The sequence below is a fragment of the Dromaius novaehollandiae genome, chromosome 2, assembly GCF_036370855.1.
Source record: "Dromaius novaehollandiae isolate bDroNov1 chromosome 2, bDroNov1.hap1, whole genome shotgun sequence".
NCBI classification, from domain to species: Eukaryota; Metazoa; Chordata; class Aves; order Casuariiformes; family Dromaiidae; genus Dromaius; species Dromaius novaehollandiae.
Genome location: NC_088099.1, coordinates 165183396 through 165199688, shown reverse-complemented (window position 1 = coordinate 165199688; position 16293 = coordinate 165183396). Strand labels below are relative to the sequence as shown.

General features: G+C 39.1%; 1 protein-coding gene across 7 annotated transcripts in view; it reads left to right on the top strand.

Annotated features, from left to right (window-relative positions):
* Positions 1–16293, top strand: part of PTK2 (protein tyrosine kinase 2) — a 196084-nt gene that overhangs the window by 108756 nt on the left and 71035 nt on the right. For all 7 annotated transcript variants that reach the window (XM_064507919.1, XM_064507918.1, XM_064507916.1 and 4 more), the window contains 3 exons: positions 9200–9279; positions 10752–10814; positions 15224–15278. In XM_064507919.1, coding sequence (XP_064363989.1) covers positions 9200–9279; positions 10752–10814; positions 15224–15278 — 198 coding nt within the window. The remainder of the gene's footprint in view (positions 1–9199; positions 9280–10751; positions 10815–15223; positions 15279–16293) is intronic.

Sequence of the window (16293 nt, the reverse complement as noted above, 5' to 3'; positions counted from 1 at the left end):
CTGCCATCTGCAGTGGGCGTAATCGCTTCTAATGGGAAGTATAAAAGCAGTGCGCTTAATGAGACTTTTCGCAGGAGTGCCCCTGTTTCGAAATCTCTGCAGCAAAGGCTTAAGGTTAGTGGCGAGGGGAAAGCCCACCAGATTTGTTTGCAATGCCAGAATTGCTCACGCTAATGCCGGCTGCGCACAGCTCGGAGGCTTGCGGCGGAGGCGAGCCTGGCACTCCGGTCCTTCCGCTGGGCATCCACCGGAGCTGGGATTTCACTTCCCGACTGAGAGCTCTGATTAAAAGACTAATATGCTAGGATTTTTCTAGAATTGCGTCACCGGTCTCCTGGGTCTGCGTTTGGAGAGTGCCAAAGATGGCAGGTGATGGGTCTTTGGAAGTCTCCATCTCTCTTTTTCCACCAAGTGGAGCATGTAGACGGTCGTATCACATGGACTGTGTCATCCCCCTGGGCTAAAATCCCCCTAAAATTTTAGAAAGTTAGGCCAACTGGATGCTACCAAGTGTTTGAATCATGAGATTAAGTATTCAAGAGGTGGGGAATGTCAGATACGGGGTAATGTGGCCAGTTTGCAGACGCTTGTGGCATACGCTTTATATCCAACTCTTCAGTCACAGTCCTGTCCTGTTGTACCCAAATCTGACATAAATTGAACTCTAAACAAAATGACCCCCCCCCAAGCCCTTAAACACAAAGTACTCAAGATAGGCGAAGAAAAATACTGTAAATGATTTTTATGAATAACAGCTCTTATCTTTCATTCTACTGGCTGTATTGTAATTTTGAAAAGAATAAAGGTATTTTTCTTTTATATGAATTCATACAGATTTTCAAGAAAACTTTTAAACGGAAGGGTAAAGATTTAAGAGGAACTAAAAATTTGGAATTTTTCAAGTAACGAAAATTACGCTTCATCTTTTTTTTAGGCTTTTGGGGAGCATTTCAAAGCGCTTTAGGAAGGAGTTGGTAGAATTTGTTGTGTTGGCCTTTCCCTGGGTCCCAGGGAAAACAGAGTGAGTGTGCGGCGGGGGGGGAGAAAGGGTACAGGCGCCTCTGTCTTTTCCCTTAATGGCTGAGTGAGGGACAAAAGCCGTATCTCGCGTCGAGATAGAATGCGCATCTTTTAAAACAGTCATATAATTAGAATCAGACGTAAGGCGCTTGAATTGCCTCTCTTTTATTAGGGCACAAGAGCCTGCACACATTTCTCCCTGAATAACATGTTAGCCCCAGTAATTCGAGCTGGTTTATCCCCTGATGAAAAGGGAACGAGCATCTGCATGGGTGCAGCGGGGTAACCAGCTCGCAGGCCTCAGCTGTTCCTTTGTTCCTGCCCTCCTGCCTCTCCTAGAAGACTTTTAAAAGTAACTTTGGATTTTTAGATCCATGAAGAACAGGAAGAAGTTGTTTCAATCAACACAGGTGTGGTATAGAGAGAAATCTTCTAGCTTGCAGCACGGAGCTGCTCTGGAGGTGAACCCGTATGTGATAAGGAGACCCTAGGCCTGGTCCGTGCTTCAGCTTTTCTTTTTTCATCAGCCAAAGTAATGCAAGAGAGAGAGAATTGCAGGTGGAGAGAGGATGATCTCAAAGGTGGAGCAGGAAAACCTGAGCCGAGCTCTGTGCCACCCTGCATTTGCTTAAAATACAGTATCACTAGTTGAGACCTCTGAATTAATGTGCTTTTTTGATATTCTGGCTAGATTCTTAAAACTATGTACTAGAGCTGTATTTTTTTTTTTAAAAAAAGCAGGTCTGAAAAAATGTGTGACTAGTTTTATATTAAAAAAAAGTCCAGCACTCCAAGGAAAGATGAGGCAAAGTTTCTTGTGGACAGACGGCACCTTTTTGTTCGCTTTCTGCAGTGTCTCTGAAAATAATTTCAACACTTTAAATGTAGTTCCTGAAATTAAAATTCTCCCTTACATGGTGGTAGAGAAAGGTATCATGCAAATTAAATATCATTTTTATAACGCTGTCCCTGACATGTAAGAAATATTAAGTCAAGGTGCAATTACTGTAATAACTTAATGATTAAAGCTTTCTAAAGCTTAGGTGCATGAGATATAATTTGAAATGCCAGCTGGGAATTAGACTCTTTAACCTAATTAAATAACAACATCTCTTATATGGTAATAAAAATAGGCAAGCTAAATGACTTTGCCAGTAAAAGCTGTGAAGAAAATCAAGGACAGAGGGAGGAAAGCTCATATTATGCCTAATCTTGGCTGCCTGTTTCAAACAAACACAAGAAAACCCTTCAGGAAGGGTTAATGGTTGTCCCACAGAGCGTGCCCTGTGGGGAAGGCGTAATAAATGCAAGAATTGCAGCTGCTTAAAAAGTGAGAAGATAAATCAAGCCAAACATCACCTGTCTGCTCCTTACAGCTTGGAAGAGCAATTATGAGTGAAATACCCTTTTATAGGGTTCTGTTTCTTAAAATTGCTGAAATTCGGTTCCTAGTAAAGTACTCATTTCCAGCTATGAAGGTTGATTTACGATCTCAAAACTCTGCTGCCGTTCTTGTCACAGCAGATCTTGCAGTCTGTGTAACGGTGGAGCCCTTTCTGCAAATCCTGAGCCTTCTGCGTAAAACAGGTCTGCTGCCTCTTAACAGACCCCTATAACATCCTCATATTCCTAAATACTTCTTAAATACTCAAACTCAGACCGAAGTAAAGTGGCTGCTTTGATTTTGTGTTTCCACCTGTCTGCAGGACTTCTGGAAGTAGCATTTGTGGGCTTTTTTTCACTGATGTATGTGAATTAATATTAAATCAAGACTGTAAACTTAAAATATCCACGGCCTATATTTCCATGTATTGATGCATGCATATTTCTTTGTGCTATTGAGCAAAATGTTCTTGTTGCTCCCTTTGCAAACTTACATTGTATATAACACACTTTAGATAAAACCAAAGTGGAATCGCATTGATCCTTGAACTCATTTGATCTGGAAAAGCAAATTTTTTGTGGGGGAAAGGAGGAGTATAAAATTAGCCCTGAGCAAAGTGTGCTTCGTAGTTGAGTACTATATGACTCCCGCGTGTATAGTCCTACTTTATCGAAGACCGGAGAAGCAGCAGAGTCTATGGCAGTGACAGCTGGAGATCAGCCCGCTCCGACAGAAGGGAGAGTTTTTAGCCATTCTGCCCCAAACAATGCCTTGTCAAAAGTTGTTTTTTTTTCCCTATCTCTAATACCCTTATTATTAACACAGGAGGTTCCAAAATTAGTTAGCGATGTCAAAGATCATCTCTAGATAATCAGAGACTGTGACCTTGGAAGATGAAGAGGAGGAGCAGCTGAGGGCAGATGGCAAATGAATGTTATCCTAACGCAGAATCTGTGCTTTTAACTCCCCTAGAAAAGGCTGAAGCTTTAATTTTCCCCTAATGTGGACTTATCTTCTATAATGAGTCTAATATCATCAGATGGCTGAACAAGGGTGAGGAGCCACCACATATGTGTTTATCTGTCCCCTGCATATTTTAAAAACTATCATTATGATTGTTAAGGTGGCTTCCAAAAACATTGGTGACATTAGGAGTACGCTTTGGGGTTTTGTGCATATGTTGCTTTGTTCAAAGCAGATAAGGCACAAATCTTTGAGGGTTAATTTTGCACAAGATTTACGAAGCTACAGTAGTTGGGACCTGGAACCTACCATTGCTAGGTTAGGATTGATTGAGCTGTGAGAAGATGCAGGAGCCTTCTCCGTATGGCAGTTTTATGATTAAAAATATAAACAATTATGTAAGGTGACTGATAGGTCTTCATCTAATGATTTGTCTGTCCCATGGCATCCTACAGCGTTTCAGCAGTGTATTTAACACTGCAAAACAGATCACAGCAGAACACGCAAAATGTTTGTGATAATTATTTCCAGTAATATATCCCAGAAGGGTTTGAGTCCTGAACAGGCGGACTTGCTTATGGTAACTGCTGTAAGTACAGAAAAAAATGCAATATAAATACAGTAATATAAATATAGAATAATATAATTATAGCACAATATAAATACAGTAAATAGTACATACAGGAAGGCTAAGAGTGGGGTTGTTTCTTGTCTGTATGTATGTCACCGCCAAGCATGGGTACATCGTTTTGGAATATAACGCTTAAAAATGCCAGCTAAAAATCTGTGGATAAAACACATTTCCTGCAGACAGAATGATGTAATGGAAATCTGTCTTGCGTGCCTTGTTAATTTAATTATGATTTTTATGCTACTTACTCCATGTCATCTGAAAAGATGTGTTGTGTTTGTTCACTTGCTTGCTTGTACAGATTTCTTTTTAACCAAACGAATCACCAGCCCAGTGTTTGTGCTTTAAACTCTTTGGTGGGTCCTTCACCACTTCTGAAGTGCTGGTTAAATGCGGTTTTCAAAGCCCATTTCAAATGCCCATTTGGAAGGAAAAAAAAGAATTAAAATAACTAAGTGGCGTAAGTAGGTCATAGGCGTTGAAAGTGAAGCGAGAGAAATAGATTACTTATTTTTAAACTGTCCTCCTGAAAAATTGGAGATTATCCTGTGGGAAATTTCTTGGTAGCATTAAATGAGATGGGAAAGCCAGTAGAGAGGCTAATTATTAGTATATAGCCCATTTAGAGACACCATTGGATAGTACTATTGCTGGGGAATTTCTATAGTAGTTTAGCCTTATAAAAACTGCAAAAGAAAGTTTGATAATCTTATTTAGTAACTTTTCTGTAGGGATATAAACAAATTTAAAGCTGAAATATAACATCAGGACACAAGAAGTAGGTCCTTTTATTCCTAACCTCTTGGAAAGTTTTCAATAGTAAGTTCAAAATTACTTTACTCACATTGTTAATAAGTAAAAATTTTAATGCAGCATAGTGTTTTTATGAACCGCGCTGGCAAAATGGCTCGTCGGCCTTAGCAAACGGCTTCCTGAACTACTGCAGCTGCATAAAAAAATCGTGTGCAGAAAAATGAAGCAGATGGCTTTTGAAAGTAGCAGCTGGTATAGAAAATACGAGGTCTGTGATAGATTTCTTCTTAGATCATGCGTGCTAGCACGGGGCCATTCTCTCATTTCTCCATGTTCACAGACGTGGGCTTTTTTCTGTCTCCGGTTTTTATTATAAACTGTACCAGCTGGAATTTGCTAGCCGTTTGCGTAGCTAGCAAACTGCCCACTATTTCCTAGGCAATTTTGGAAAGTTAGAGGAGATGCCCCATCAGCAATTTGTCTATTGGAGTAAAAAGCACAAATCTTTTAGAAGTCTGACATCAGAACTGAAGGTGACCTGGCGAAACTGGGCTTTTCTTTATGTGCCCGACTTCCCCTTGGGGAGAAGGTTACTAACTCTTGTGGTGATGGTCTGATCTTGTAGTTTTGAAGTGCTTCGCTGTCCATCTCTTCCGTTCTTCTGGTTGAAGAGCAGCTTTGAGCTCTTCCATTGCTCAAAAGACTCTAGCAACGAAGCTGATATTTTTGTTCAGGGTAACCAATGAAGGATACTCCAGCGGCCAAAAAAAATAAAAAGCAAAAGTCCTGGTGAAGAAACGCGTTGTGGCTTGAGATTATGTTGGACTTAAAACTGTTTATTTTAAATATTAACGCTCTTTCTAACCACGCATGCTTGTAGGAAAAACTATTCAGCTGCCTCATGGCAGGGCCCTTAATTGCTATTAAATTCTGTTGCGTCTCTTCCATTTAATATTTGTTTTGGGCTTTTTCCGTAAGAGGACGTGCAGCTCGCACCGAAACTCTCGCCACGTTCCTATCTAATCTTTGTGCCTGAGCGTTGGTTTGTGCATTGATCTAATGGCACCGCAAAGAGATAGTCCAGAAGAGTTAAAGGGGATAAGAGAAGTTCACATTAGTATTCTGATACTGGAAACTGAATTTGCTTTTTTTTCCCCCCCACTTAAACTTGCTGACATTTAAAGAACGTGTGCAGGCAGGTTTCTGCAAAAATGAGATAAAAATGAATTCCTTGTATCAATCTATTACCTTTGCCATCCATACTAGAACACTGTTCAGTCTAATTAGACCGCAAGGTTACGGCCATAGGCTTCCTCAAGCTTACAATTTCTTCGCCTACCTTCCGCAGCTTGCAAATAAATCGGTTCGTGTAATGTATCTGCAGTGCTTCGTGATCATCGAGCCCAGCTACACATTTTTGTGAGAGGATGTCATGACTGAGTTTGTACACGGTGTTATCCATCGCGTTTTATGTGGAAACGGTGTATACTTTTTCTGTGTTTTGGTTGTGCTTGTTAAGCAGATGAAGGCAATTTTTATCTCGCTCTTGAAGTTGAATAATAGAGTACCTTCGAAAGGGTTTAAACTCCAGATGAGCATATAGAAACTTCAGAGAGCCCCATGCCATAAATCAGCGAGGGACGGTTTTTCTGTTGGACCTTTCTGCTGGAAATGCGAAGCGGAAGAATTGATTTATTCCACCTTTATGTCCATCCCTTCTCACGCTAAGATAGGCAAAATAAAAACTGCTTTTCTCCCCGTCACACTAATAAAATTACGCAGTCAAGCGGGCGATTATCCGCTTGCACCGGCTTGCAGATGTAGTGAGAAGTTTCACGATACTTACTTTCTCCTAGAAGTTGTTGGTATCGAGGGGGTACTTCTAAGCCAGTTCTGGTGCCTGCAGTTGCAAAGCAAGACTGGGGAAACATGGCTGGAGTTTGTGAAAGCTCACCAGCTCGAGGGCAAGGGGAAAGAAGAGCCAAACTAGAAATGCTTGGGTAATATTGCATGTTTCTTTATAGGGCAGCAATTACTTGAGGTTGGCAGCGTTTTTAAATATATTTATGAAACTGAAGATGTTCTTAGGCTGCTGAGTTTAACAAATGCATCTCCTTCCATACTGGGAGCTGCAATCCACTGTGCTGAAGATGAAAGAATAAAAATTCGATCGTTATGTGCTAGTAGACTCAAATTAGCACAGTTTCTGCAAGGGCAACTTTTATATGTCAGTATTGTAAAAATACTTTGCAAATCAAGATTTGCAACTTCAATCATGCAACAGGTTTTCAAATAAAGTTGTAAGAGATCACCAAAGGAATTGCATATTAAAAAGAGAAGGCAACTGCTGTTTGATTGGAAAGGTCTTCCTTTAAATGCACCCCCCCCCCCAAAAAAAAAAATTGCAAGTACAGTCTTTTTTTAAAAAAAGAAATCAAAGCTGAGTGAAATAGCCGGTGGAACTTAATTTGGATAAATGGAAGAGGGGCTGAGGGATAAGGTACTTGAGCTTTTTCAGGGAAGTAACTTGAGCTACCATAAAGATGAATGCTCAGCAAAGTGAGGAGAGTGAAATGAAAGCTTGTATTTAAAGTGCAGTTAAAGTTCATTAAACCTCTGTATGGATGCTGTAAATAAGAAATAAAGTGGTTACGGTTCTTTTTACCTTGGTTCACTTCTGGACTGGAGGCATCTATGTAGGAACTGAATTTGCTTAGAATTCACATCTTCATTTTGTTTCTCACCATATGTCCCATATATGAGTCATATCCCCTATAGACCTGCAGTCTAGAAGTTCAGTTCTGCCATTTGTCACCTGTGGGTAGTGCAGAGGTTTTTGATGGTAATAACACGGGGGGACTGGAAATTTTATTCCAGATTTAAATGCTGTGAGCTTGGGCCTGACAGTTGTAGGGCAAGACAGAATTCATATCCCTCCTGATGGACAGAAAAGCCCTAATTCAGGTTTTTTTTTTCCAAATTGTTATATTGTGTGATTTACAAAGGCATCTGACTTAAAGCTAACAAAACCTTGGCCACGGAATATTTTCTTCATATAACTGACCACTGCCTCTGATTTATAACCGGTTGCTGGTTCACGTGAGATGCTAATTTTTAGACAGTAAGCATTATGCAGAGGCAAAAAATATCAATTCCAAGTTTTTTAGCTTGTGTATAACTTTATTAACTTACACTATTGTGGGGAGTACAAACTGCCTATTATTTGCATGTGTGTATGTAAGTTCCAGGCTACGTGATGCTGACGGATAGTTGTTTCAGTCTTTGACTTCTGTGTCTGTAATTAGTGTTTGTTTAGAGCTGAAGTGAGAAAAATCAAAAACTTACTGTTTTCACAAAATATCGAGTACCCGAGAAGTCCAAATGCAAGCAGCTTTTTCCTGATGCTGCAGCTATTGCAATAATTCATGTTCTCGCCCTTACAAGGCTTATTGTATTTCTTCTTCCACATCTTCCAGGAACAAATTGAAATTTTTCATGCAGCTCCTAACTAGGAAGGTCTCATGGATTTGCCGCTTTGTAGCGCAGGGCTGGACGCAGCTGCTCCGCTGCGGGGGGAGGAAGCTCTGCCACCAGCTAACGTTGCAAAGCATGAATTTCGGAGTGGGTGGCTGCCTGAAATAGCTTTTCTTACAACTTTTCATGGCTCAGATGTTTCATAAAGCATACCTCGCAGTGTATCATTTCCTTTCTGATTTGCACTTAAGTTCTGTTGATTTGGGGGGTGTTTCAGGCCTTTTTGCACCAAGTGGGACCACATTGGCAAGTTGAGGATCGCAGAAGGTAGAGCTCAGCCCAAGGACGTCCCTAGCATTTGGCCTCCAGGGCAGAGCACGCTTCTTGGCCTGTTTTATTTGCTACCTTAGATGGTAGCTGGTGCAATCTGCCTAGCGCATGAGTATTTACACTCTCAGGTTTTTTTTTCCCCTTGCAATTTAAAAGGTTGCTTGAAGTCAGTGTGTAGTCTGATTTTCCCGTGCTACCATCTGTACTTCCACACCGACGAGCGGACGCTTGTGTCCGGTTTGCACGCGTGATTAGCTGCACCTACACGGTTAAAAGCACCTTAACCAGAGGGGTTCAAGCACAGACCCTGCGTTCACATGTCTTGGGGGCAGGTGCAACCTTGTGCTCCAGCCTCCCGTGAGGATTTTGATTGAGCTTCATAAAACACAGCTAACCTGGCGTAGATGACAAAGGTGGTACCGAGTTCACTGCAGCTGAAATGGGTTTCTCACAAAGACTCGCCTTGATTATGGAGAATATATACTATACTTTTTTTCTCTTTGCACACTGTAGCTAGTTACCCCCCACAAAAAACCCAAGGAAACAGGTATTTAATCCAGTGTTGCTTGGGCGGTATTTTGGTCTATAACAACACTGACCTGATCTTTCTGTGATGCCAACCTTTTTTTTTTTTTTTGCTGTAGGTGAAAAATGACTATATGTTAGAAATAGCAGATCAAGTGGACCAGGAAATTGCTTTGAAACTAGGTTGCCTTGAAATCCGGTAAGTTGATAACTTCATTTATTATTCAACATGTTTCTGGCTGAATATGTACATTAATTTTGAAACTGTTTTTAGTTCATAGATTTCTGACCAATACAGCTGATTTAAAAAAAAAAAAAAACTATAAAACCTTTTTGCTATAGTTTGAACTGATTAGATTGTGTTATAACTGAATTCTAGTGATTTCTGAATTAATATTAAAATTATAATTAACTACTTCTTGATATTACCTTTTTTGGTGAATTTTTCATTTGAATAATTCAGAGGCCTGTAAAGTACAGTGAAGTATAGTAAAAGGAAAATAAATCTGAGATGTGAGCAAATAGTCTTGTCATTGTGCATCCACATATACTACAGCTGAAGAATGTGATTAAAGATAAATGCTGCTACGTCTTCTCTCTGCATTTCCTCAATTTTTCATGTGCTATTTTAAAAATTACTTTTTCAGTAAATAGGTAAATGAACAAATGATTCTGGAAAGGTAAAGCACCAATTCTTTTTTTAACTTTTTCAGCATTCTTGTCAACTGTATAGACAGCTGGAAAGTAAAGATACGTTTATCAGATTAAGCGATCCTTGAGAGAGTTATCGCAGCCCTTGAAGTGCATGTTTTGTTTTTGCTAATTTACAGAGACTTTACAGCCTGAATGGTTTGATTTAGTTATGCTGTTGTCTTGCACAGAGCGATTAGGAAAGCAGTAAAATTTGTAAGAAATAAATGGCAAATGTAAACTTGTTAGCAAGGAAGAAAAGTGTAATTTGAACAGCAGTTTCCCAAAATAAAGCAGAATTTAGGTTTGTCAGTAGAACTGCGGTACCTGTGGAGTTGCTGGGTGTTGTAGGGGAACCTGATGCCCTGGCTGAACGCTTTACTGGTGGCCCCGGAGAAGACAAAAACGCCCCGTGTGTTTATGAATTCCTTGCACATTTACAAAATCACAGCTACCTTTTTTCAAAACGCGTGGTGACCACGATAACCCAGATTGCGCTGCGAGCCAAATTCTGCTTTCGGTGGTTTTCACGGAGCCTGCCGTGGCTCTTCAGCCCATTTCCACATTGGCAAGGTCTGGAGTAAAACTGTTGTGTTCCTCGCTCGGCCCTTGCCCTTGCTCTGGCACTCACCTTTTGCACACGCAAACGCCTGGCGTAAAGGAGGGACGTGGTGTTGGAGGTAGGAAGGAGCTGCTGAAAGACAGGTTAGATCACTTCTGGTGGTGGTAGTGCACTTCGGGCCGCTGTGAAAAGTGGTCCTGGAAATGCACAGTTGGTACTTTGTCTCATGTCTGAAATCATTTTGTAAACTAAAAATCTGCTCTACTGAGGTAGGATAATAACATTGTAATATATATTTGAATTCATTCTGCAGATGGTTTCTAATGATAAACAGCTGAAAGATTTGAATACGTTGATACTGTAATTTTAGGTTGGATCATCCAATAATTGTTGCTTTCACCTATTTTTCCTGACTTCAGGAGATCCTACGGAGAGATGAGAGGCAATGCATTAGAAAAGAAGTCCAACTATGAAGTGTTAGAGTAAGTATTGTGCTCAAGCTTGAGTTTTGAACTGTTTCTTAATTGGGAATATTAAATTTGGCTCAATGAAAGAAGGCTTCTGTTGCCGTTTTGTATTTCTTGACGCTTGTTGAGATCTGCAAGTGTATTTTAAATAAGAAAGGATAACGAAACCTTTCAAACTATAGAAGTAGAGAGAGCCTGTTTAACTCTGGTCAACGGTTAAAAGTTGCTGATGAGGATTATTACTGTGATTTTTTTCAATTTTGCTCATGCTTATGGGATCATCAAGTCTAGTTTTAAGATGATTTTGTTTCTAAATGATTTTATGTGCATCGTTGTATTCATCGGTCGTGACTAATCTGTGGTAAAATTTGAGTTACTTGAAATGGCTGTGATATCATTTTTCCTTTATTTGTTAAGTATGTGGTTTTGCTGAATTGTGATCTTGCAATTAACCCATTTATTATGTATCTATCTTCTTTTAAGAAGAGCAAGAAGCATCCTTATACTAAAACTATTTTGGCTGTTTAATCATGTTGTACATTAGATGGCTTCAATCCAGACAGTTTCAAGTACTTAAGAAGTTTTGTAGATTGAAGATTGGTTTTATTTGTGTCAATTTAGTGGAACACCCTGTCTACACATGTTCCAGTGAGCTCTGCTTTGCTGCTAATTATCTTGCTGAAAATACGCTGTACAGTGTAACATAAAATTGGGAGAAAAGGTTGGTATAGCAGTAAAGTCTTGATTTTCCCCCCCCTTTTTTGTAAAATAAAGTATACTAACTTAGAGGTGTGGAACTGGAGTAGTTTGGAGGTACAATACAACATTATTGTCAATGATGAATAAATTTATAAGCACTTTTGAGGAAAACCACATAATTTTGATAGGTAAAGGTAAATTTTTGCAGTTGCCCACTTATAAGACTACAAAACTTCCACACTTCCAGTGCTCCGCTAGAAAGTTTCTGTATCCTCAGAATCTTCACTGCAGATGCAATATGGTATATGTACATCCTTTAAAAGGACGTTATTCTATGTAATTTAGTGTAGACAGTTCATGCCATTCTTAGCTCTAACATTGCCTCGTTTGGGTTATTTTGGGCAAAATTGATTAGACATAAACTTTAAAAGCAGCCTCTGAGTTTAAATGCTACCAAATTTGTCCATTTTATTTGAATATTTTGGAGGAGGATCCAGCTCATGTTCTGGCCTTTTGATGTTGCCTGGATAAATCTTTAGTCTTTAATGGTAGATATTCCAGACTGAACATATGATAGAGACAACTTTTAGAGTTAGAAACCCCATTTTCTTGCACCTTTTTAAATGGAAAGTAATGTTTACTTCAAAAGTTAATCAGTTAATTTAGAAGAACAACGCGGATTTTATATAGTGCTCCTGTAGCTGCACAGAATTTATGAAATTCTATTGTTTAAACTAAGGGGTTTTTTGGAGGACTTTATTGAGTTTTATGTCAGCAACCACCATTAGAAATACTTCCTGATTAAGAATACACGTAACTAGCTGAGAAAGGAATAATAAAGATGAACAGAATGAGCGGAGAGAAAAGGTTAGAAGGCAGTATAAAAAGGATATGAAAGGGGTGTGACCTGCAATTCTCATCTCGTGTCATCCCCTTCAAAAGAAGTGAGCTTGTGAGATTAATGACTACCTGTTGGCGATTCACCTTGGATTTAGAAGATGTGTTAAAACAAATGAGATAATGCAAATGAGAAAAGGTGATGCTTACAATTTGCATGTATTTCATCAAGAACTTTAGAAAGGTATTTTTGAGTCACTTACTGGTCAACCCTTAAAGTACAAGCATTTCTAATTTGCACCTTAAAGTAGCTGTAGATAATTATAAGCTAGTAAGAGCCTGCAGAAAGTGCCAGTAATCCCCAAAATGCACTCATTTGATCTTACCACCTTAATAGCCTGTAGAGGTTTTCTTACACAAGTAACATTTATTTTTCAAGTGAGGCTTTTTGTTTCTTTTTTTGTTTGTTTTTTTGGTAGCTTTCGTTACATCATGAGATGCTTAACCAGCTGAGTGCAATTGTAGAAAGCACGTTTTTGCACCTGGTATGATTGCTTCTCGCCTATCTTTGCTTGATATACATTCCTCTTTGATCAGATTTTCACAGAAGACCAAATCTGGATGTGAAAGGGTGGAGAGAATCAAACCGCTAAGTAGCCTTTAATAGCTGGGTCTTCAGACAATGAAAGGAGATGTTTTTCATAATAAATGTGAAGCCTTTTAGTATAGAACAAGGATAATTCCAAGTACAAAAATGGGAGCTATATGGAGAAGCAGCTGCATCCACAGGATTGAAAGAGCATATAAAATCTATTAAGCTATTCTCATACTACTTTTTCGATAAAACTTTGAGATAAAAAATAGAAATAAAGGTGAATGTTGCCAAAAGCTGCTTAATCGTTATATAACAAGCTGCATCTTCTATCTGTAGTTGGCATTTTATTAATCCTATTGAAGTTTATTCATGAAAACAATAAAATTTTACATATAAATCCGTGGGTAGGATGAAATAGATTAAGCTAAATATAAAGCTTTTAGCTTTATGAACCAGGATCTAGCTACTAATTACTGGCAATCAGAAAATAGGTGTCCGAGTCCTTAGTCTGGAGCACTGAGTTGGTCTTTCTCCTGAGTTGGCTATTTTATGCCCATGCAACGCAGCTAAGGATGGAAAAGGAGGAGTTTGCAGGATTGCGTGATTAAACCTGCACTGCACGTTCTCCTACGGTAAATAAATCTACTGCCTAATGTAAAAATAGGAAATGCCGTCTTAAGAAATTTGGTTAAGAGCTGTTGTTCGTTATATTCTACATAAGGATTCCTTCTGGATTTGCTATGTACGGGTCCGTACCAAGAGCTACTCCACGAGTTATTTTAATAACCCGTTGAATGAGGACGCTGCAGTCCTGTGGCGATGAGTAATACGGGAGTGATCCCGGGTGCTAATTTTTGAAAGCACCGTTTCTTTCTAAAATGCTTAACGTTAAACTAATACATTCCTTGTCAAAATGTCTTTGCATGTGATATAGATGGTAATAGTGGGTTAGATTTATTTAACTATGTGGGATGATAAACCGCATACAATTTGCATTTGAGAAGAAATGCATCAAAGGACTTAACATTTATGGAAGTTTTATAATCTTTTTCAGCTTACTGTCATTGCAGAGATGCCGGTGTTCACTGCTGTGCGCAAACGCTCTGCTTCTCGTAGCTGAGGGTGTTTTTAGTATGTTTTGTGAAATTGTATATTACTGGTCTTTAGAGAGTTTTAAAAATAGCATGTTTTATTTTTACTACGTTTAGACTGAATTTAATGTTGGTTTTCCTTTTGTGCTGTTGGGTAACAGTGAATATATACTGCATTTCTTGCATTGGCTAACAGCTTTTTTTTCTTTGCTGAATATTTGAATTCCAGGTTTATTCCTGTTTATGTGCAAAGTATGCAGTCATGGAAATTTTTTTTTATACTCATTTTGGAAATAGAGAAGGGTCTTTGTTTAAAAGAGATTGTAACCTCTTGACCAAACGAAAAAAACCACTAAGTGGTAACACCACTGAGAAGGCAACAACAAAAATCCTTTTCCTATTTAAATTTTTCTTACAATTATTCCTCTGTCTCACGGAGATTTTATGCTAATGTCTCTGCATCTAGTTTATGCTCCTGCAACATTTTATATACCTGGCTGTCCAGTGAGCTCCTCCAGCACTAACACCTCTGGCAACTTCTCTGCCATCTGCTTTCTTTCTTAAAACTAATGTTGGTTGTAGTGGTACAGATACTTGTCAGAGACAAGCCAGGTACAGCACATTTCAGCCAAGAACATGTTTAATCTTCATGGCTTTGGTTTTCACACGGGGGCTGGCAACCCTATTTCGAAATGTGAAATCGTGAGCTTGGTGTAATTCAGCTTGCAGAAGTGGAGCTTACAGACAGGGTCAGGATCCCGCCTTGCGGATGCAAGAAGTGTTTATTAGAATTTGCAGTTTTCATGTTGTTCCTTTCTCAGATGGCTGCATGCGGTAAGATTTTTTTCCCCATTTTCTTTACATTAATAAAACAGGCACAATTAACAGTTTTTCTTCTCAGAACTTCTCTGTGCCCAAGCCAATGTTTGAAGTCATGCACGTCACACTCTAGGTACCCGCTGTAAATGCAGCATCCTTTAGATTAGAGGATACTGCCGTAGCACATTTGCTGTGCCACACCTAGCCACACACTGGCTAAGGTCTGCATTTTAATGGTACTGTATTTGTACTCTGAGCTCATCATGGACTTTGCTACGAAAATCATAAGTATATTGCATACATTAGCTAAAAGAAAACACCCAGAAAAACAGCAACGTCATGTCTCACGCTTTGCATTAATGACGTGTGTGTTTTTGTTTCAGGAAAGATGTTGGCTTAAGACGTTTTTTTCCGAAGAGTTTACTAGATTCAGTAAAGGTAATTATCGCTTCAGTTAGTTGTGTGCTACTGAAAAAAATGTCAATCTGAAAACTGCATGACTGATTTCCCTGTATAGTCATAAGTGAATTGTCGTATGGTCCTGTCTCGGAGAAAAAAAACTTCAAGTCAGTCTAACAAGTAGATCCCCTAGTTTAACAACAGACGTGCAAGCTGGGAAAAACGAAGGCAATGATGCTTTACGTGGTCTTGCGGAGCTGATGGGAGAGAGGTGCCCCTCTGCCACACAGCTCCTGTGGACAAAAGTCATAAATGACTCCTCAGCTCCTCTGATATCGAATAACTTTTCTTCTAAGAGAAGAATGAGACTTTTGAAGGAAGGGGGAAGGGGGACATAAGAAAACAGCGTATTTTTAGTGACAACTTGATTAACCAAGTTCTGTTCTCCTTGCTCACGACTGTATCCAGCTCTCACTCAGGGAAGATGTCCAGCAATTTCCATTCAAGTTAATCACAGTTAGACTACAAACGTTCATCGGATCTCACTTCCACTGAGGTCCTTATGTTCCCTGAGTTAAAAAAATGTGGATTTTTCTCAACGTGTTATGAAGAAGGGGTTAAGAATTGTCACCAAGTAGTTTTACATCTATAGCAGTCTTGATATTAAAATCATGGTAAAATCTCTGCTGTCCGTATGGAAGTAAACTATCATAAACTCGTATTTTAGAACTGAATTTGGTAATGATGATTTATGGAGGATTTCGTTAGAGAATTCAACTTGCATGTAGAGAGTTAATCGTTGTGATTTAAATGGAAGGGTAAAAGAAAAGGTCTGTCGTGAATGGGTTTTTGTTTCAAAAGACTTTTTTTTAAAAAAAATGAAGTTGAGTGAATATAGTGATCGATGTGCATTTTAATTTAAGGAATTATCTAGGACTGTATTCTCTGCTAAATACGCAAATTGTGGTGAAAGGCTCTTCACCTAAACGAACAAACCACTACCTCAAAAAATGATATTAGGACAGCCAGAAAGAACAGATCAACAAAGAAAGCT